The 19,708-nt window shown below is 41.1% G+C and overlaps 4 protein-coding genes across 4 annotated transcripts; all 4 read right to left on the bottom strand.

The window, feature by feature from the left end:
• Positions 1-288: 288 nt before the first annotated feature.
• Positions 289-1,505, bottom strand: LOC133017491 (peroxynitrite isomerase THAP4-like; the record flags this gene model as incomplete). Its single annotated transcript, XM_061083599.1, is given in 4 exon segments — positions 289-405; positions 726-829; positions 932-1,041; positions 1,348-1,505. Coding segments are annotated over 4 exon segments (489 nt in total), but the record flags the coding sequence as incomplete, so codon positions are not given.
• A 3,438-nt stretch (positions 1,506-4,943) lies between these two features.
• Positions 4,944-8,706, bottom strand: LOC133017898 (peroxynitrite isomerase THAP4-like). Its single transcript, XM_061084143.1, has 5 exons — positions 8,610-8,706; positions 7,044-7,200; positions 6,625-6,734; positions 6,024-6,127; positions 4,944-5,746 (listed from the first exon to the last, which is right to left on the bottom strand). The coding sequence occupies exons 1-5, from the start codon at positions 8,632-8,634 to the stop codon at positions 5,630-5,632; spliced, it is 513 nt and encodes a 170-aa protein (XP_060940126.1). The 5' UTR covers positions 8,635-8,706; the 3' UTR covers positions 4,944-5,629.
• Positions 8,707-9,968: 1,262 nt separating this feature from the next.
• LOC133018641 (peroxynitrite isomerase THAP4-like) lies at positions 9,969-12,451 on the bottom strand. The gene is made up of 5 exons (XM_061085054.1): positions 12,372-12,451; positions 11,333-11,489; positions 10,904-11,013; positions 10,691-10,794; positions 9,969-10,363 (listed from the first exon to the last, which is right to left on the bottom strand). The coding sequence occupies exons 1-5, from the start codon at positions 12,394-12,396 to the stop codon at positions 10,247-10,249; spliced, it is 513 nt and encodes a 170-aa protein (XP_060941037.1). The 5' UTR covers positions 12,397-12,451; the 3' UTR covers positions 9,969-10,246.
• A 2,764-nt stretch (positions 12,452-15,215) lies between these two features.
• Positions 15,216-18,709, bottom strand: agxtb (alanine--glyoxylate and serine--pyruvate aminotransferase b). Its single transcript, XM_061084720.1, has 11 exons — positions 18,308-18,709; positions 17,655-17,847; positions 17,352-17,416; positions 17,121-17,221; positions 16,945-17,015; positions 16,770-16,854; positions 16,548-16,646; positions 16,281-16,350; positions 16,022-16,117; positions 15,718-15,846; positions 15,216-15,517 (listed from the first exon to the last, which is right to left on the bottom strand). Exons 1-11 carry the CDS (start codon positions 18,578-18,580, stop codon positions 15,410-15,412), a joined length of 1,290 nt encoding a protein of 429 aa, XP_060940703.1. The 5' UTR covers positions 18,581-18,709; the 3' UTR covers positions 15,216-15,409.
• Positions 18,710-19,708: the final 999 nt, after the last annotated feature.

The following is a 19,708-nucleotide window of genomic DNA, read 5'->3' on the forward strand; positions in this document are numbered from 1 at the left end:
TACACAAAGACTTTATTGAAGATGACATTCAAATTTGAACTCCACAAGGACAGAGGAAGAAGTACATAGGAAGTAAAACAAAAACAAACCCTAAACAAACAAAAAGGTGACTCCAGAAGCACAGCAGTTACCTTAGCTGTCAAACTTATAGTGCAATGATATGTAAATCTGACAAAGTCCTCAATATCATCTTTCATAAGCTCTAATTATTGACCAAGCCTTTTTTTAGCAACATTTGTCATTCCTGACAGTTATTTTCATGCAGGAGAAGCCTGCCTGCGTGATGACTCAAGATGGCCGACGGTAGATGACGTGCAAGTGCTGCATCATAGGCTGTTTGTCTGTTGCCATGGAAACTGTATGCTCCAGCCTTCCATCTGATCTGAGCTCCAACATTCTGGAAATCTGGAAGAAATGAAGAGGGTGAGTCAAATGACTCCTGTGAGGTCACTGTGACCTTTGACCACTATATAATCAGTTAATGTTTGAGTCCAATTGAATGTTTGTACCACATTTGAAGAAATTCTATCATTGCGTTCTCTGGATATTGTGTTCACAAGATTGAGACGGACAGCCCACTGCCTTATGCCAATGCTTAAGCATGATAATTCACAGAAAAAAGTTCTGTTGGGGTTTTGTGGTAAAATATGACAGATTTGAATTTAGGAAACAAGTGAAGTAAATAATGAAGAGTGATGCCTGGTCATAAAGAAGCAGACGTTTACCTGCTTGACTTGTGGCTTCTTGGCAAAAGAGGTTCTGGCCAGAGCATGGGTCTGCAGCTTCAGCTGCTTCCCAGTCAGCTCCCCCTCTTCAATCTCCATCAGACCTTCACAACACAATCAGTCAATACAGGTGAGTGTTTGTGTGCTTGAGACTTTGCAAATAAAAGGATACAACCAGGGACAAAATCTATGAATTGTAATTATACCCGAGTTTTGTGCGATGATGAACGCCACATTGTTGGTTCCTGGCTGCATTTGAATGAAGCCACACTCCTGGTGCAGCGGCTTTTTAGACTCTGCATGGAACGCATTGAACCTGTCAACACAGAGTGGATCAAGCTTAAGTTTCCCTGTTGAATATTGGAGAAGAACTCTTTAATTACTTCTAGGTCATATTAACTGATTTACAGTTCGGCATTACTCTTCAACTTTCTGGGTCTGAACATGGCAATTTAGGCTCTGACTCTCAGGCAGTTACACATTTCACACAGGAGATGGTGCCCTCTCACCACAGTTACATCGAACAGATGTTCAGGATCAAGAGTGGGAATGATGGTGGCACCAATCTGCCTAATCAATGATGTGTTGCTTATTAAGTCTGATTGCTCCCATGTTAACCTACATGAAGTTTATCATTGGTTGTCCCGTATGGCTTAAGTGCAGGGTCTCTGTGTAGCGGAAAGGTTCTATGGAAGGAAAGCTGCCCTCTCCAGGCTCATCTGACTCCCAGGCACCCAGGAGCCAGTCTATGGGGAGGAGGCCTGCGTTCAACTCCGATTATGGTAAAACACAAAATAAGCAAAGTTACTTCATGAAAACACAGACAGACAATTCACTTGAACGAGCTCTGATCTCACAGTGTGTGACTCTGAGCGAGTGAGCGGGACGGGGGGGCACGGGGCCTGTGTGTGTGTCCGCTGATTGGGAGCACACACGCACTCACGCACACAAGCACACTCTCCCTCTCCCGCTCCTGGTATTTCACGACGGCCTGATACGATGAGGATTTAAAAAAATGAACGTGACGTATATAAAAAGTGATTCGTTAAGTTCACCGTTTCCGAAAAATATGTGCAAAATGCACAGCACTGTACAGGAGCCACTGCAGAGCCAGAAGAGCCATGCGGCTCTGGAGCCTTCAGGCTCTTCAGGCCTTCAGGCCCTCTGCACTACGTTCATTATGAGAGCAGGTTGGACCGTAAACGCACCACGGTGAGTTCGAGTTGTACGTGCAAAGAAACAACACACAGACTTCAACTACAACTGTGGGACGTTAATTCCAGTGAGTGAGTCTCTGTAGCAGGTGACATTTAAAACAAGCTGAAGATTAAAATGGAAACAACTTACCGGCGTGATAAACGGGACACGACATCTCTGATGTAAACAGGAAGGAATAAACAACTACACAGGACCCAACAAAAGGTGTAATGTCCTTCAATCCGACTGAGACGTGGTGAAGTGACGTTTATATAGGGGCACAGCAGGGAATTGTGGGAAATGTAGTTAGGGCCTAAGAAAAAAAGGCAAGAGTAACATTAAAGTAACATTTCTACATTTGTAAGGGTTCTATATTACTTTTCCCAGTAGTGGAAGAAGTATTCAGATCATTTACTCGATTTAAAGTAATTATAGTTTACTTTTTGTCATTAGCACCTTTCAAAACACAGTTACAGGGGCCTTGAAAAGTAGGAAAAGAAAAATTGAAGGCAAATAACAGGAAACTGTTGAGAAAAAGCAAACAATATGAAGCCATGTTAAATCAATTTGAAGATCACACAACATTGGAGCACAGAAATAGAGATATCAAAAATATAGATGAGAAAAGACTAAACTAAATAGATGGTAAAGTCAGAACTATGAGGCAGCACATGCTTAAAAAGTGTCTTTAGCAGAGATTTAAGAGAGGATAAGGAGTTTGTGTGACTCTTCTCCTCAGGGAGATTTTTTCTGACTGAAAAGTTAATTTATTTAGACCGTCAGCTCTGGCAGTTGAATAGAGGACAAAGTATCTCTACTCGAGTAAAAGTCATGCATTCAAAACCTAAGCAAAATTATCACAAAATTATACTTAAAGTAAGAATTAAAATGATCAGTGCAGTAAAATGTTTACTCAGTTTTGTACTTTTATCTACAGCAATGCATCGTTTTCGATCTGTGATAGCCATAAAAAGTCCACATTTTATAACCTCAGCAAAATAGTTTCAGCTTTGTGAGAGGGTTTGAAAGATTTGATTTAGAATATGAAATTAAGGAAAAGTTTTTCGGAAGAGTTCAACATAAACACATATGCAGAAAGGTGGTTAGAACTGTCATCTATAAAGGGCCAAACCTGTCAGACAGGAGAAGTATTTTATTTCCTGACATGTAGTGGAGTGGATGTATGACAGTTGCATAAATGCCAATACTAATGTAAAGCACAGAGACATGTCTACTAAAATAAAGCACATTTTATTGACGTTTTACAGTGTGCTCAGTCTGGACCACTACATAACTGTCTTTTTTACTACTAACAACTTTACCTATAAAGGCACATTTACATTTCCTGTGTTTTTTTATTTATATATTTATAAAATCTTTGCAGGCCAAAGCACACATGTAAGACTAAAATGCAGCGTTTGTCTTCTCACAGTTGTATCCCCTCAATCCAATCCTCATCACCTAATGAAAATAATTCTGCATTAGCATTGTTTTTAAAAGGCATTGTGGACATCAAAATTGGCTGTGACATTTTAGAAACCAATGGGGTAAAGCACGGCTTGCCTCTGGTTTCCAACTAAATCGTAAAAGTCATTTTGACTATTATGACTAATTGATGTTTATCTGATTTGTGGATCAGAGCTCAGTTTGCTTTCAGAAGCGTTAGAGAGGAGTTCTGCCAAATCTGATTTCATCCTTCTTAGAAAGGCCCGGTTATCCTCTCCTCAACCTACTGTCTCTTCCTGTTGGTTGAGCTGATACAATGATCTACATTATATATACGATTAAGAGTATACACATAGATTTGTTTATATTGTATAGTTGTATTTGTGCGTAATGTAATCAGATTCATATATGGCCTTATTTTTTATTCATATCAATCCATAATTAAGTTAAATAGGAACCAAATTGTTAAAATATCTCTTAATGTCCTTCTTCTTTTTCAGGCGGAGCTCACAAAATGTGTAGTAAAGAAAGAACTCGTTCCTGAACAGCCGTGGTTGTCTACTGTGGTCGAGTCCCTGAAGTACTTCCTCACCACGATGTACGTCTACATCATGAAGGAGCCATGAGCAGTCGAGACGGAGCGCACAGGAGCCACGGCGTGATTGGTTGATTTAGAGAGTGAGATCTCAGACTTATCAACAAAAAGATGGTCACTGTGCTCGATGGGGACTCGGCCCACCCTCAGATATCGGTCTGTTGCTGAAGGGTCACCAGCAAATGTTTCATCAGCATCATGTTTGTGTTGTCTCAGGGGGTCTGATGGGTGTGCAGGTGATTTCCCTTCATCCAAAGAGTAGTCACCGTGATATTTAAGGGCATAAATGGAACAAGTGTGTCTCACTTCGCCTCCTTTGTATATTTTCACTCTGCTCACACCTGTGCAGTGAACCAGGCTTCTCCCACGTTGTGACTGTGATGTGTGATGATGTTCAGTGAGCTGCTGTGGGAGGCTGGTCATACTCCTGAGGTAAACAGTTGTATGTTGTGATGTCACGTTTTTCTCAGGGTATTACATTTTTGAATGATATTTTATCCATCTGAATTTATGCCTGACCCTTTTCCCTTTAGATTTTAAAGTCAATAAATTAAAAAATAGAATAATAAAGATGGATCTCAGAAGTGAAGCCAAAGCGCATTTGTCACCCGGTGACTGGTTAGAGTATGGGTCATAAACTCAGACTCCTCCAAATTATTGGATGGGACATTGACCAAACTAAAAAGTAAAATACATTTCTCAGGGATGGATCTCACTGATGTTTGTTCAAGTTCAAATTGTTCCAGTCAGGTTTAAAAGAGTTATTCAGTGCTATTAATGAAATGAGTTGAAAAGTCATGATTGACAGCTGAGACTGACACGATTTTGTTGGGCGCGTGCATCGGGGGAGCCTCTCTACCTAGATTTGCTCCATCCCTACCACACACTCTTTTTTTTTTTTTTTTTAAATAAGTCCAGCAGGAGTTTTAGTTGATTCTGACCTGTGATGTTAATAATTAACAAAAACAGGGAATTTGAACTCACAGTTTTACACAGACTTTATTGAAATTGACATTCAAATTTGAACTCCACAAGGACAGAGGAAGAAATACATAGAAAGTAAAAGAAAAACTAACCCTAACCAAACGAAAAGGTGACTCCAGAAGCACAGCAGTTACTGTAACAGCCCCCCGGCTTATCCAAACATGACGCAGAGTTCTTAACCGATATCATGGCTCTTTATTGTTTCACCTCATCGTGGCGCCTTAAAAACACAGTAAAACTAAAATGACAGTAAATGCAACATAATTCAATAAAAGCCAAATACAACAGTTAAAATACATAAACAAGCAAATAAAACACGTGAGATAGAGTTTGGCGAGTTAATGTGACATAGCGACTCCCATTCCGCGCTACCTGCAGCAAAGTGAATAGAACCAGCTTCCTAACCTCTTTCCGCTCGGCGAGGGGTGTTAAACTATAATCGTTAGGTCTGTAAGGTTGGGAATTGCCTCTGCTGGCGTACCTGTCGTCTATCCTTGTGCCGCGGCTGTACGGCAGGTGTTATATTTGCCTGGGCCCGGAAGCGAGGGGTAGGATGCGTTTATTAAAATGGTTTACACATTTATCTGACACATCTCTAATTATTGACCAAACCTTTTTTTTAGCAACTTTTGTCATTCCTGAAAGTTATTTTTATGCAGGAGAAGCCTGCCTGCATGATGAATCAAGATGGCCGACGGTAGATGACGTGCAAGTGCTGCATCATAGGCTGGTTGTCTGTTGCCATGGAAACTGTCTGCTCCAGCCTTCCATCTGATCTGAGCTGAAAAACTCTGGAAATCTGGAAGAAATTAAAAGAAATGGTGAGGTCACATGACTCCTATGAGGTCACTGTGACCTTTGACCACTGAAATCGAATCAGTTAATGTTTGAGTCCAATTGAATGTTTGTACCACATTTGAAGAAATTCTATCATTGCGGACAGCCCCACTGCCAAAGCAGAAGCATGATAATTCAAAGAAAAAAGTTCAGTTGGGGTTTTGTGGTAAAATATGACAGATTTGAAGTGAAGTAGATAATAAAGAGTGATGCCTGGTCATAAAGAAGCAGACATTTACCTGCTTGACGTGTGGCTTCTTGGCAAAAGAGATTCTGGCCAGAGCGTGGGTCTGCAGGTTCAGCTGCTTCCCAGTCAGCTCCCCCTCCTCAATCTCCATCAGACCTTCACAACACAGCACTATGCAGTCAATACAGGTGAGAGTGTGTGTCTGTGTGTGTGTGTGTGTGTGTGTGTGTGTGTGTGTGTGTGTGTGTGTGTGTGTGTGTGAGAACAAAGTAAGTAAGCCATTTCCAAATGTGACATAATGTAGGCAACTGTGCCAATAGATCTTACTCTGGGAACAAACAAATTCCATTTATCTAAGCACGGAGGTTTTAAAATGCAAGTTTGACTTAGTTTTTAAAACAATCTACATCTTAAGGCAATAATAGTGAGAACAAGTTACTCACATGCACAACTAAAGCAGTAAAAAGACAGAACAAACAGAAACACTGCAAATTATTAACATGACTGAGTCATGTTCCCATCTTTATCAGAAACATTGATTCTCTTAGGAAGGAGTCAGAATGCCCAGCATTCAAGGGAAATTCAATGACACGTTGGGACTTTGCAAATAAAAGAATAGAACCATGGACAAAATCTATAAATTGTAATTATACCTGAGTTTTGTGCGATGATGAACGCCACTCTGTTGGTTCCTGGCTGCATTCGAATGAAGCCACACTCCCAGTGCATCGGCTTTTTAGACTCTGCATGGAACGCATTGAACCTGTCAACACAGAGTGGATCAAGCTTAAGTTTCCCTGTTGAATATTGGAGATGAACTCTGGTTTAATGACTTCTAGGTCCTATTAACTGATTTACAGTTCAGCATTACTCTTCAACTTTCTGGGCCTGAATCTGGCAATTTAGGCTTTGACTCTCAGGCAGTTACACATTTCACACAGGAGATGGTGCTCTCTCACCACAGTTACATCGAACAGATGTTCGGGATCAAGAGTGGGAATGAAGGCGGCACCAGTCTGCCTATTCAATGATGTGTTGCTTTTTAAGTCTGATTACTACCAAGTTAACCTACATGAAGTTTATCATTGGTTGTCCCACATGGCTGAAGTGCAGGGTCTCTGTGTAGCGGAAAGGTTCTATGGAAGGAAAGCTGCCCTCTCCAGGCTCATCTGACTCCCAGGCACCCAGGAGCCAGTCTATGGGGAGGAGGACTGGGTTCAACTCTGCTGCTGGTAAAACACAAAATAAGCACAGTTACTTCATGAAAACACAGACAGACAATTCATCACAGGTTGGTTTGGTAGCAACCCAAATTTGGTTTGGATTCATTTACTCAAGTAACACTGGGGAATATTCTGTATTTACCATAGATCCAGCACATCAATATATATGATGTTGGAACTACTTCTGAATTGATTTGACAGAACAGTTTGGGAGTCAGATGACTTCGCAGCAGTAGTTGAGTTTACCTGTTAAATTATGTTAAAGTTACCTGCTTTTGTTGTCTCTTAATCTAAAGCTTTGTCCTTCTACAAACATTTTGTTCTCAACTTTTGTCCTCTTTGTACTTTGAATTTTCAAACTGCTCTAACCCACAGAGCAGGAGACAGTTCAATTTCAAAGACTGAAGAGAAGGATGGACAACGCATCTGCACTTCCTACCACTATCCAAAAATGAAGCCAAACTATCCCAGATATGAAAACTACTGATGCTACCAACACAAAACAGATGAAAAAAGAAAAAGAAAACAAACCTGTCCCAGTGAAAAAGAAGAGCCATAAACAAAGATGTCTACAGAGTCTTTGGTGATAAGAGCAGACACCGATGTCTGTGTGTGAAGAAAATCACGTTATCTCCTAATACATAAAGGGGCCCCATGTGATTCTCTTCTGAGCTGCAGTTGTGTACCTTTTTCAAATTCTGAATTGAAAATGAAAGGAAAGGAAAATGAAGAGTAATCCATCTGGAAGAGCTGAAAGACAGTGGTAAGTGAAGCAGCTAATGGCAATCAAGTACAACAGTATGATTGAATGCTGTCAATAGCATTGACTAATGTGAGACACTTGAATTTTAGCTTATGACCTTCATTCCTTGACGTTTTTATTATGTATATATTTTCCTTTATACCTATATTTAGAAAATTAGGTTTTAATGTTCTTTGTTTTTGTTTTCTGAAAATTTAAAAAAATTTACACTTCCTATCTTTCGTTGGTGTTCGACTATTTATAACCTAATGTTGATAAACGCTGTTCAACCCGGAAGTTGTAAATTATAAGAATTCCTCCTGCCTAATGTCGAACACACAGAGGAAGGTGTGACTGTAATAAGACATTTTCCTCTTTGGTGAAACGCAGTGGTCAGCACAGCCACTTCCAGCGTTAACAGACAGGACTCACTGTGTTACACGCAGAGGTCGCGTCAGGACACCAGCCGCTTGTTTACTATCACTGAAACTGAAGACTACGTTCATTATGAGAGCAGGGTGGACCGTAAACGCACCACGGTGAGTTCAAGTTGTACGTGCAAAGAAACAACACACAGACTTCAACTACAACTGTGGGACGTTAATTCCAGTGAGCGAGATTCTGTAGCAGGTGACATTTCAAACAAGCTGAAGATTAAAATGGAACAACTTACCGGCGTGATAAACGGGACACGACATCTCTGATGTAAACAGGAAGGAATTAACAACTACACAGGACCCAACACAAGGTGTAATGTCCTCCAATCAGACTGAGTCGTCTTCAAGTGACGTTTATTTAGGCGCACAGCAGGGAATTGTGGGAAATGTAGTTAGGGCCTAAGACAAAAAGGCAAGAGTAACATTTAAGTAACATTTCTACATTTGTATGGGTTTTATCTTACTTTTCCCAGTAGTGGAAGAATTATTCAGATAATTTACTCGAATTAAAGTAATTATAATTAACTTTGTGTCCTTAGCACCTTTCAAAACACAATTACAGGGGCCTTGAAAAGTACGAAAAGAAAATTGAAGGCAAATAATAGGAAACTGTTGAGAAAGCAAACAATATGAAGCCATTTTAAATCCATTTGAAGATCACACATCATTGGAACACAGAAATAGAGATTTCAAAAATATAGATGTGAAAAGACTAAACTAAATAGATGGTAAGGTCAGAACTATGAGGCAGCACATGCTTAAAAAGTGTCTTTAGCAGAGATTTAAGAGAGGATAAGGAGTTTGTGTGTCTCTTCTCAGGGAGATTTTTTTCTGACAGAAGACAGAAGAAAGAACAATTTGATGGAATGCACACAGTGGGACAAAAGCATATCACAAATACTATAAAAAAGGAAGGTTATTAATTACTGGGATGTTGCAAAGAATACCTGGAGTAATATCAATATCGACATAATTAAGATGTGATGGCGAAGGGGGGCGACACAAACCAAAACCTCACAATGGACTTTAAGGAGCAGGACTTGTTTTTAACCTGAGGATCAGGCTATTTATTTCTTCCTCAAAATCAACGTCTGAAATCCCTGATGTTCACGTTTCCTTGAACTCAGCGGCAGAGTCGCAAACGAATCTGTAAAACGAGAATGTACAAAGAAAGTGAAGCAGCTGCAGGAAGAAGAGAAAACTATTTATTTAAGCCTGATTATTTATCTGAACACAGGAGATTCAGAGGTCCTGTCTGGTCGAGACTGTTCTCAACTTCGGTCATATATTGATCAGAATATTTATTTAGTTTTCTTCAAGCTCAAATTTCTCCAGTCAGGTTTTAAAGAGTTATTCAGTGCTATAAATGAAATGAGTTGAAGTCATGATTGACAGCTGAGACTGACACGATTTTGTCGGGCGTGTGCATCGGTGCAACCTCGCTACCTAGATTTGCTCCATCCCTATCACACAGACTCCTTTTTTTTTTTTTTCCAACAAGTCCAGTAGGAGTTTTAGTTGATTCTGACCATTTGATGTAAATAATAACAAAAACAGGGAATTTGAACTGTCACAGTTTTACAAAAAAGCTTTATTGAAGATGACATTCAAATTTGAACTCCACAAGGACAGAGAAAGAAGTATATAGGAAGTAAAAGAAAAACTAACCCCAACCCTAAACATACAAAAAGGTGACTCCAGAAGCACAGCAGTTACTTTAGCTGTCAAACTTATAGTGCAATGATATGCAAATCTGATACTGTCCTCAATATCATCCTTCATAAGCTCTAATTATTGACCAAGCCTTTTTTTAGCAACATTTGTCATTCCTGACAGTTATTTTTATGCAGGAGAAGCCTGCCTGCGTGATGATTCAAGATGGCCGACGGTAGATGACGTGCAAGTGCTGCATCATAGGCTGTTTGTCTGTTGCCATGGAAACTGTATGCTCCAGCCTTCCATCTGATCTGAGCTCCAACATTCTGGAAATCTGGAAGAAATGAAAAAAGGGTGAGGTCACATGACTCCTATGAGGTCACTGTGACCTTTGACCACTGAAATCTAAATCAGTTAATGTTTGAGTCCAATTGAATGTTTGTACCACCTTTTTAGAAATTCTATCATTGCGTTCTCTGGATATTGTGTTCACAAGATTGAGACGGACAGCCCCACTGCCTTATGCCAATGCTTAAGCATGATAATTACAGAGAAAAGTTCTGTTGCTGTTTTGTGTTAAAAGATGACAGATTTGAATTCAGTAAACAAGTAAAGTAAATAATGAAGAGTGATGCCTGGTCATAAAGAAGCAGACGTTTACCTGCTTGACTTGTGGCTTCTTGGCAAAAGAGGTTCTGGCCAGAGCATGGGTCTGCAGCTTCAGCTGCTTCCCAGTCAGCTCCCCCTCTTCAATCTCCATCAGACCTTCACAACACAATCAGTCAATACAGGTGAGTGTGAGGGGAGTGTGCTTGAGACTTTGCAAATAAAAAAGGATACAACCAGGGACAAAATCTATAAATTGTAATTATACCCGAGTTTTGTGCGATGATGAACGCCACTCTGTTGGTTCCTGGCTGCATTTGAATAAAGCCACACTCCTGGTGCAGCGGCTTTTTAGACTCTGCATGGAACGCATTGAACCTGTCAACACAGAGTGGATCAAGCTTAAGTTTCCCTGTTGAATATTGGAGAGGAACTCTGGTTTAATGACTTCTGGGTCCTATTAACTGATTTACAGTTCGGCATAACTCTTCAACTTTCTGGGCCTGAATCTGGCAATTTAGGCTCCGACTCTCTGGCAGTTACACATTTCACACAGGAGATGGTGCCCTCTCACCACAGTTACATCGAACAGATGTTCAGGATCAAGAGTGGGAATGAAGGAGGCACCAGCCTGCCTTTTCAATGATGTGTTGCATGGTGTTGCTTTTTAAGTCTGATTGCTCCCATGTTAACCTACATGAAGTTTATCATTGGTTGTCCACCATGGCTTAAGTGCAGGGTCTCTGTGTAGCGGAAAGGTTCTATGGAAGGAAAGCTGCCCTCTCCAGGCTCATCTGACTCCCAGGCACCCAGGAGCCAGTCTATGGGGAGGAGGCCTGCGTTCAACTCCGATTCTGGTAAAACACAAAATAAGCAAAGTTACTTCATGAAAACACAGACAGACAATTCACGTGAACGAGCTCTGATCTCACAGTGTGTGACTCTGAGCGAGTGAGCGGGAGGGGGGGGGGGGGCACGGGGCCTGTGTGTGTGTCCGCTGATTGGGAGCACGGGAGCACACACGCACACGCACTCTCTCCCGCTCATGGCATTTCACGACGGCCTGATACGATGAGGATTTTAAAAATTAACGTGAACGTATATAAAAAGTGATTCGTTCACCGTTCTCAAAATATGTGCAACAAGCACAGCACTGTACAGGAGCCACTGCAGAGCCTGAAGAGCCATGCGGCTCTGGAGCCTTCAGGCCCTTCAGGCCTCCAGGCCCTCTGCACTACGTTCATTATGAGAGCAGGTTGTGAATCTGAGAGAGTGAGCAGGGGGGGGGGGGCACGGGGCCTGTGTGTGTGTCCGCTGATTGGGAGCACGGGAGCACACACGCACACACGCTCACACTCTGTCTCGCTCCTGGTATTTCACGACGGCCTGATACGATGAGGATTTAAAAAATGAACGTGAACGTGACGTATGTAAAAAGTGATTCGTTAAGTTCACCGTTCTCGAAAAATATGTGCAACATGCACAGCACTGTACAGGAGCCACTGCAGAGCCTGAAGAGCCATGCGGCTCTGGAGCCTTCAGGTTCTTCAGGCCTTCTGCACTACGTTCATTATGAGAGCAGGTTGGACCGTAAACGCACCACGGTGAGTTAGAGTTGTACGTACAAAGAAACAACACAGACTTCAACTACAACTGTGGGACTTTAATTTCAGTGAGTGAGTCTCTGTAGCAGGTGACATTTCAAACAAGCTGAAGATTAAAATTGAACAACTTACCGGCGTGATAAACGGGACACGACATCTCTGATGTAAACAGGAAGGAATAAACAACTACACAGGACCCAACACAAGGTGTAATGTCCTTCAATCAGACTGAGACGTGTTGAAGTGACGTTTATATAGGCGCACAGCAGGGAATTGTGGGAAATGTTGAAAGGGCCAGTAACATTTATACATTTGTACGGGTTTTATCCATAGGTTTTATCTTACTTTTCCAAGTAGTGGAAGAAGTATTCAGACAATTTACTCGAATAAAAGTAATTATAGTTAACTTTGTGTCCTTAGCACCTTTAAAAACACAGTTACAGGGGCCTTGAAAAGTAGGTAAAGAAAATTGAAGGCAAATAATAGGAAACTGTTGAGAAAAAACAAACGAATCAATTTGAAGATCATACATCATTGGAGCACAGAAATAGATATAAAAAATATAGATGAGAAAACACTAAACTAAATAGATGGTAAGTTCAGAACTATGAGGAAGCACATGCTTAAAAGTGTCTTTAGCAGAGTGGAGTGGCGAGTTGGGTCTTTACCCAGAAGGAAGGACTGGTCAAAAGATCTGCATTGTAGTTCGATGCAAGTCTAGAAATATGCCTTAAAAGTCAGCAATATAAACTTTAGATTGAATCTAAAATCTACTGTAAGCCAGCAAAGAGAAACTAGATTTGGTGAGAAGTGTGGCTGCTGCGTTTTGGATGAGTTTTAATTTATGTAGAACCATCAGCTCTGGCAGTTGAAGAGAGGAAAAAGTATCTCTACTCTAAAAAAATACTATGCTACAAGTAAAAGTCATGCATTCAAAACCTAAGCAAAATTATCACAAAATTATACTTAAAGTAAGAAATAAAATGACTCAGAGCAGTAAAATGTTTACTCAGTTTAGTACATTTATCTACAGCAATGCATCGTTTTCTATAAGGTGGACATATGTCTGTGATAGCCATAAAAAGTCAATTTTTTTATAACTTATAACTTATTATAGCTTTTTGAGAGGGTTCTTAAAGATATGATTTAGAATATGACATTAAGGAACAGTTCTTCGGGAAAAATTCAACATAAACACATCTGCAGAAAGGTTGTTTAAACTGTCATCTATAAAGGACCAAAGCTGTCAAACAGGAGAAGTGTCATATTTCCAGACATGTAGTGGCGTGGAAGCATGAAAGTTGCATACAGTGCCTTGCATAAGTATTCACCCCCCTTGGACTTTTTCCCATTTTGTACTGTTACAAGCTGGATTTCAAATAGACTGAAACTGACTTTTTCCCATTTGATCAACACAATATTAATAGTACTTTGAAGGTGCAAAATACCTTTTATTGTGAAACAAACAATAATGAGAACAAAAAAGTTGACATCTGTTGAGTGCATAAGTATTCACCCCCCTGAGTCAATACTTGGTAGAACCTCTTTTCACTGCAATTACAGCTGTAAGTCTTTTGGGGTATGTCTCTACAAGCTTTACACATCTAGAGATGGAAATGTTTTTCCATTCTTCTTGGCAAAAAATCTGAAGCTCAGACAGATTGGATGGACACCGTCTGTGAACAGCAATTTTCAAGTCTTGACATAGATTCTCAATTGGATTTAGGTCTGGGCTTTGACTGGGCCATTTCAAGACATTAACATGCTTTGATATAAACCATTCCATTGTAGCTCTGGCTGTATTTTTATGTTCATTGTCCTGCTGGAAGATGAATCTCCACCCCAGTCTCAAGTCTTTTGCAGACTGCATCAGATTTTCTTCACGGATTGCCCTGTATTTAGCTCCATGCATCTTTCCCTCAGTTCTGACCAGTTTCCCTGTACCTGCTGAAGAGAAGCATCCCCACAGCATGATGCTACCACCACCATGTTTCACTGTTGGGATTGTGTGCTAAGGGTGATGGGCAATGTTGGGTTTCCGCCACACAGTGTTTTGCATTGAGGCCAAAAAGTTAAATATTGGTCTCATCTGACCAGAAAACCTTCTTCCACATGTTTGCCGTCTTCCACATGGCTTGTGGCAAACTCCAAATGGGATTTCTTATGGTTCCCTTTCAACAACGGCTTTCTTCTTGCCACTCTTCCATAAAGGCCAGATTTGTGGAGTACACGACTAATAGTTATCCTGTGGACAGATTCTCCCACCTCTGTGTGCTCGCTGTGGATCTTTGCAGCTCCTCCAGAGTTACCGTGGGCCTCTTGGTTGCTCCTCTGATTAATTTTCTCCTTGTCCGGCTTGTCAGTTTGGGTGGACGGCCTTGTCTTGGTAGGTTTGTGGTTGTGCCATATTCTTCCATCTCAAGATGATGGATGTTATGGTGCTCAGTGAGATGTTCAAAGCTTGGGATATTTTCTTATAAGCTAACCCTGCTTCATACTTCTCCACAAATTTATCCCTGACCTGTTTGGTGAGCTCCCTGGTCTTCATGATGCTGTTTGTTCAGTAATGGTCTATAACAAACTCTGAGGCCTTCAAAGAACAGGTGTATTTATACTGAGATTAAATTACAGACATGTGGACCGTATTTACTAATTTTGTGACTTGCAAATGTGACTTGTGAAGGCAATTGGTCGCACAAGATCTTTGTTAGGTGTTTCACAGTAAAGGGGGTGAATACATATGCACTCAACACTTTTCAGGTTTTTATTTGTAAATAATTTTGAAATCCATGTAATATTTCCCCCCACTTCCAAATGATGGACTATTTTACGATGCTCCATTATATAAAATCACAATGAAATACATTTTAATCTGTGGTTATACCATGACAAAATGTAGAAAAGTCCAAGGGGGGTGAATACTTATGCAAGGCACTGTAAATGCCAATACTAATGTAAGCACACAGACATGTCTAATAAAATAAAGCACACTTTATTGACATTTTACAGTGGACCACTACATAACTGTCTTCTTTACTACTAACTACGTTACCTATAAAGGCACATTTACATTGCCTGTGTTTTTTTATTTATATATTTATGAAATCTCTGCAGGCCAAAGCATACACGTACAACTAAAATGCATGTATTGCCCCAGATCCTAAGCTCTGTTAAGCTTTGCTCTTTTTGCAGTTCTTGAGAGCGTCTGCCAGGGCGTGAAGTGCCATGTCAGCGTTGGTCTTCTCACAGTTGTATCCCATCAATCCAATCCTCATCACCTAATGAAAAGTGCGATAGAGAGAAGAGTGAGTCCACAGTGACTCAGCAGCATGATTCAGGAAGCTATAAAAACACCTGACTTCTGACATTGCTCTCGCTATAATTGTTTACGGTAAAATTCCCCCTTTTTTAAAAAATTCCATACCTTTTTTAGAAAAAGTCTTTACTGTAAAGGGGTAAAATACCAGCAGGGGCTTACCTTGCCAATGGAAGGACCCAGGCCTCCAGTCATCTCCATCTGGTGGTGTTTCATGATGTACATCAACAACTCCCTCCAGTCGTAACCGTCGGGGATGGCAATGGTGGTGACGGATGGAAGCCTTAAATCCTGAAGGGGATGTCACAAAATTAAAAGAAAAATCTGGAGTCTACAATCTTACAGCGCATACAGGCAGGTTCTGTATCTGTTTTTTGTTTGGCACAATATACTTGTTGTTCATAAGTATCAGGTTCTTAGTTGTAGCCTTGTATGGCACCATTATATAGTAGTTAACCCGCCTCACCCTTTCAGGGACGAAGAGCTTGAGGCCCAGGTCTTCCAGTCCTCTGTACAGATAGGCTGCCACCTCCTTGTGTTTCTTCCAGGACTCCTCCAGCCCCTAGAGGGAGACAAAGGACAAGGAAGTTCAGGTACTGGCAGGGGCTGGTGAGTTCACGATTAATGAATGGTGTGGTAAATCTGTAAGGTGCTGAAAAGTACCATGGCCCCGATTCGAAGAAAAGCCTTTGAATAGATGAAAAAGTGGTAAAATGCTGATTTACCTTCTCAACAAGAATCGCCAGACCCTCTCTCAGAGCGAAGAATCCAGATACAGGACCAGTGTGGTGGTAACTAACACACAGAGCACATTGGATTAAACATCGTTCTCATACGGAACATTGGTGTTCTTCAATAATATGAGCATTTCAAAGTTCAAAGATCAAAAATAAAGTTCAATGGCATTCTAAAAGATCATCTGCAATATCCAATTTAAGTCAAGTTGATGTGGGTATGAGTAGAACATTGACGCTTGGTTGCAGCAGACTTACATTCTGGCTGGTTGGCCATCACAGCCCCAGTAGTTGGATAAATGTGTCATGTCAAAGAGGTAGGACACTGGTTTTGTTTTCCTGTTAAACATCTTGTGGCTGTGAGAGGTATCGGAGACAAAGAGATTCAATTACTCTTTTTTTTGTTGTCAGATCTTTGTATACTGTTGTGAAAATGTACAGAACTGTACGAGCTACACACACCACAGAGGGCTTTCTTACCACGCTCTGTCATTAAACGAGATGGGGGCTGTGCCAGGAGGCGCATTCAGGGCCTTCTGAGAGCCAGTGTAAAGGATGTCAATATCTGGGAGAACAAGAGGCAGAGTACATAACATGCAAGGGCACGGTGGCAGGCTGATTAACTCTCAATTTAAGTTATTCATAATTTCCTTACTTTGTTTGTCCATAAAGATTGGTGCTGCTCCAAGTGAAGCAACTGTGTCGACCAGAAAGAGGCAGTTATGTCTGCGGGAGTGAGGGTTGGGAAATATGACATTATGCTTTGCAATTAGCCAAAATAGTTTATGTTCTGTTTCAGAGAGATGCAGAGAAATGCAGAGTGAGCCTCACTTTCTGCAGATGTCCCCAATGCCATCTATTGGGTGACAGAGGCCGGCGGAGGACTCTCCATGTGTGAGGAAAAACAGGACGGGCTTGTGTTTTTCTACGGCCTACAGACGAAGTAAGAATAGAGTCAATGAGTTATGATATAAAATGTGTTGAGTTACTGTCTATGTTTGTTATGTGTCTTAGTTATGTATTGGTTCTTATAGATGAGCCTGTACAGGACACTAAGCCTACCTCTGTAATTTCCTCATTAGTAAAATATCCTCCTGGAGTTTTAACCATTCTATGTACATTGGCACCTAAAGATAAAAACATTCATGATTAAATACTGATAAATAGATAAACAGATAGATAGATAGATAGATAGATAGATAGATAGATAGATAGATAGATAGATAGATAGATAGATAGATAGATAGATAGATAGATAGATAGATAGATAGATAGATAGATAGATAGATAGATAGATAGATAGATAGATAGATAGATAGATAGATAGATTAGTTGGTTTGCGTAAAATCGTGCGTAAAGATGTACCCATTCTTTCTGCAATTTCTGCAACGCGTTCTCCCCAGAGACCATTGATGGCAACGAGCACGCTCTCTCCGGGCTCCACCGTGTTGAACACCGCACATTCCATAGCCGCGTGCCCGGAGCCGCTCATGGCTATCGTCATGTTGTTCTCGGTCTGAAAGGCGTACTGGATCCCTCTCTTGATATCATTCATGATCTAAGAGAAAAGGTGAAAACAACTTTTTTTTCAGCTGCATTTCTCAAAGGGGTTCAACTGAGTGAAGTGTGTGGGTGCGTACATCCTATAGCTTCTGCCCTATTTCGCAAATCTATTGATTGGATGTGAATAATACTTTGGTCACAATCCATTGTTATTTATTTGCTTTTGTTATGTTTAATTGATAAAAGGTGGATTGCATCGTTTTGCATACTGGTGGTATAACTGTTAACACGTGTACCACAACAAACCTTTAAGTTGGATATGATCAAATAAAACTAAAATCATTTCAGTGGAGGGACAAATGTTCAACCATTTCGAGAAAACGAAAATTGAATGTAATATTAATGTTTTAATAAGAGTGTTATCTCTGTATAAGACAGACAATGCACCTGCTCCCCCAAATTGTCAAATTCTGGTTGAAATTTGCCTCAGTCATAGTTTCCAACAAAAGCTTTACCTCATACATTTCCGGGTGCATGTGACCAATTATTGGCCTCGACCCTGCTGCCAAAATACGTGGAGGCACGTTTGAGGGTCCCGGTCCGAACAAGTAACGCGTCGGAACCTCGAGGGGTCTCAGCATGCAGGCCGGCGGGGGGACGGGGACGGAGGACATGGACCGATCCATGCGCTGCAGGAGAGGCGCGCTCCTGGCGGCCGAGGGGCCCTCGAGGGCCGCGGCAGTCTGCTGGGCGAGCAGCGCGCTCCGGCGGAGGAAAGACCGCTGCATCCCGACTGGTGTACTGGTTCCTGAGAGACTCGCACTGGTGTACTGGTTCCTGAGAGACTCGCACTGGTGTATTGGTTCCTGAGAGACTCGCACTGAGTGAGGTCGACACCGACAGACGGAGGGAGTCAGTCTGACTGTGACTTTTAGGTAAAGATTAAAACAGGTCTTTGACCTGTTGGCCGAGGGGCGGTTTGTGTTCCTTGACATCACGGTTGGCAATAAGGGGTACACTGGCATATGAGGTCATGACAGAGGATGGAAAAAATAAGTTATGTTGTAGGTTTAACTTCACTGTTGAAAACTTTTTTCAGCATTATAAACTTCACACAGTCTGCAGACATCTGGTTATCAAAGCCCTTTTCCCATATCGATGAGTCCCCGTTCAAATGAACTGTACAAACCCTGGCAATTGATGTTATTATTATCAACACAGTGTTCACACTATAAATGTGTAATGTGTGATATTCAAATACTTAATCTTTTTCATAATTCAATATTTAGACTGAACGTATTTGTCAGCAGTGTGTTGTTGTTTTGCCAGTTTCCAGCAGGACTGGTTTTCATAACTCATTTCTGTTCAATATCCACAGCCGCTGACTCTTTAACCCGAAAAGTGAGGACTTGCACTTTGCAGCTTGGATCTGGTTCAGGTTAGTTTGCAGGTGGTTTGTTGATTTTGTCTGCCCCTCCACTCACTTCAGCATTGGGTTTGTAAAGAGGAGCCTCCTCCTAGCCGAGCCAATCTGCTCTCTCAAAGGAGGAAGGATGGCCAGGAAAATACAAACACACACACACACACACACACACACACACACACACACACACACACACACACACACACACACACACACACACACACACACACACACATACACACACACACACACACACACACACACACACACACACACACACACACACACACAAACACCTTGAATTCAGACCATATGTTACATGTCCTCATTTTGTTGCGGTTGCTTCACATAGTCCTTTGTGCTGCTCCGCTAACGTTGTATTGCTTTTTACCAATTATTTTGGCTCATTAAATGTTCCATGATCAAAGTTAAACAGTGATATGTCCTTATATCTATATATGGTCAAAGGTTATGTAACATTTCAAGTTGCATT

This window comes from Limanda limanda, chromosome 13, assembly GCF_963576545.1.
Source record: "Limanda limanda chromosome 13, fLimLim1.1, whole genome shotgun sequence".
Lineage (NCBI taxonomy): Eukaryota > Metazoa > Chordata > Actinopteri > Pleuronectiformes > Pleuronectidae > Limanda > Limanda limanda.

What these genes read in the sequence shown, in the direction of transcription:
- LOC133017898 (XM_061084143.1), bottom strand. Translation starts at nt 8,634, where the DNA reads ATGTCGTGTCCCGTTTATCACGCCG. An exon ending in CAACCAATGATAAACTTCAT is followed by an intron (nt 6,735 to 7,043) that starts GTAGGTTAACTT and finishes CTGTGTTGACAG; the next exon opens with GTTCAATGCGTTCCATGCAG. An exon ending in AGAAGCCACACGTCAAGCAG is followed by an intron (nt 5,747 to 6,023) that starts GTAAATGTCTGC and finishes AATTTCTTCCAG; the next exon opens with ATTTCCAGAGTTTTTCAGCT.
- LOC133018641 (XM_061085054.1), bottom strand. Translation starts at nt 12,396, where the DNA reads ATGTCGTGTCCCGTTTATCACGCCG. An exon ending in CAACCAATGATAAACTTCAT is followed by an intron (nt 11,014 to 11,332) that starts GTAGGTTAACAT and finishes CTGTGTTGACAG; the next exon opens with GTTCAATGCGTTCCATGCAG. An exon ending in AGAAGCCACAAGTCAAGCAG is followed by an intron (nt 10,364 to 10,690) that starts GTAAACGTCTGC and finishes CATTTCTTCCAG; the next exon opens with ATTTCCAGAATGTTGGAGCT.
- agxtb (XM_061084720.1), bottom strand. Translation starts at nt 18,580, where the DNA reads ATGCAGCGGTCTTTCCTCCGCCGGAGCGCGCTGCTCGCCCAGCAGACT. An exon ending in ATTGGGGACATCTGCAGAAA is followed by an intron (nt 17,016 to 17,120) that starts GTGAGGCTCACT and finishes TCACTCCCGCAG; the next exon opens with ACATAACTGCCTCTTTCTGG. An exon ending in AGCTCTTCGTCCCTGAAAGG is followed by an intron (nt 15,847 to 16,021) that starts GTGAGGCGGGTT and finishes CATCCCCTTCAG; the next exon opens with GATTTAAGGCTTCCATCCGT.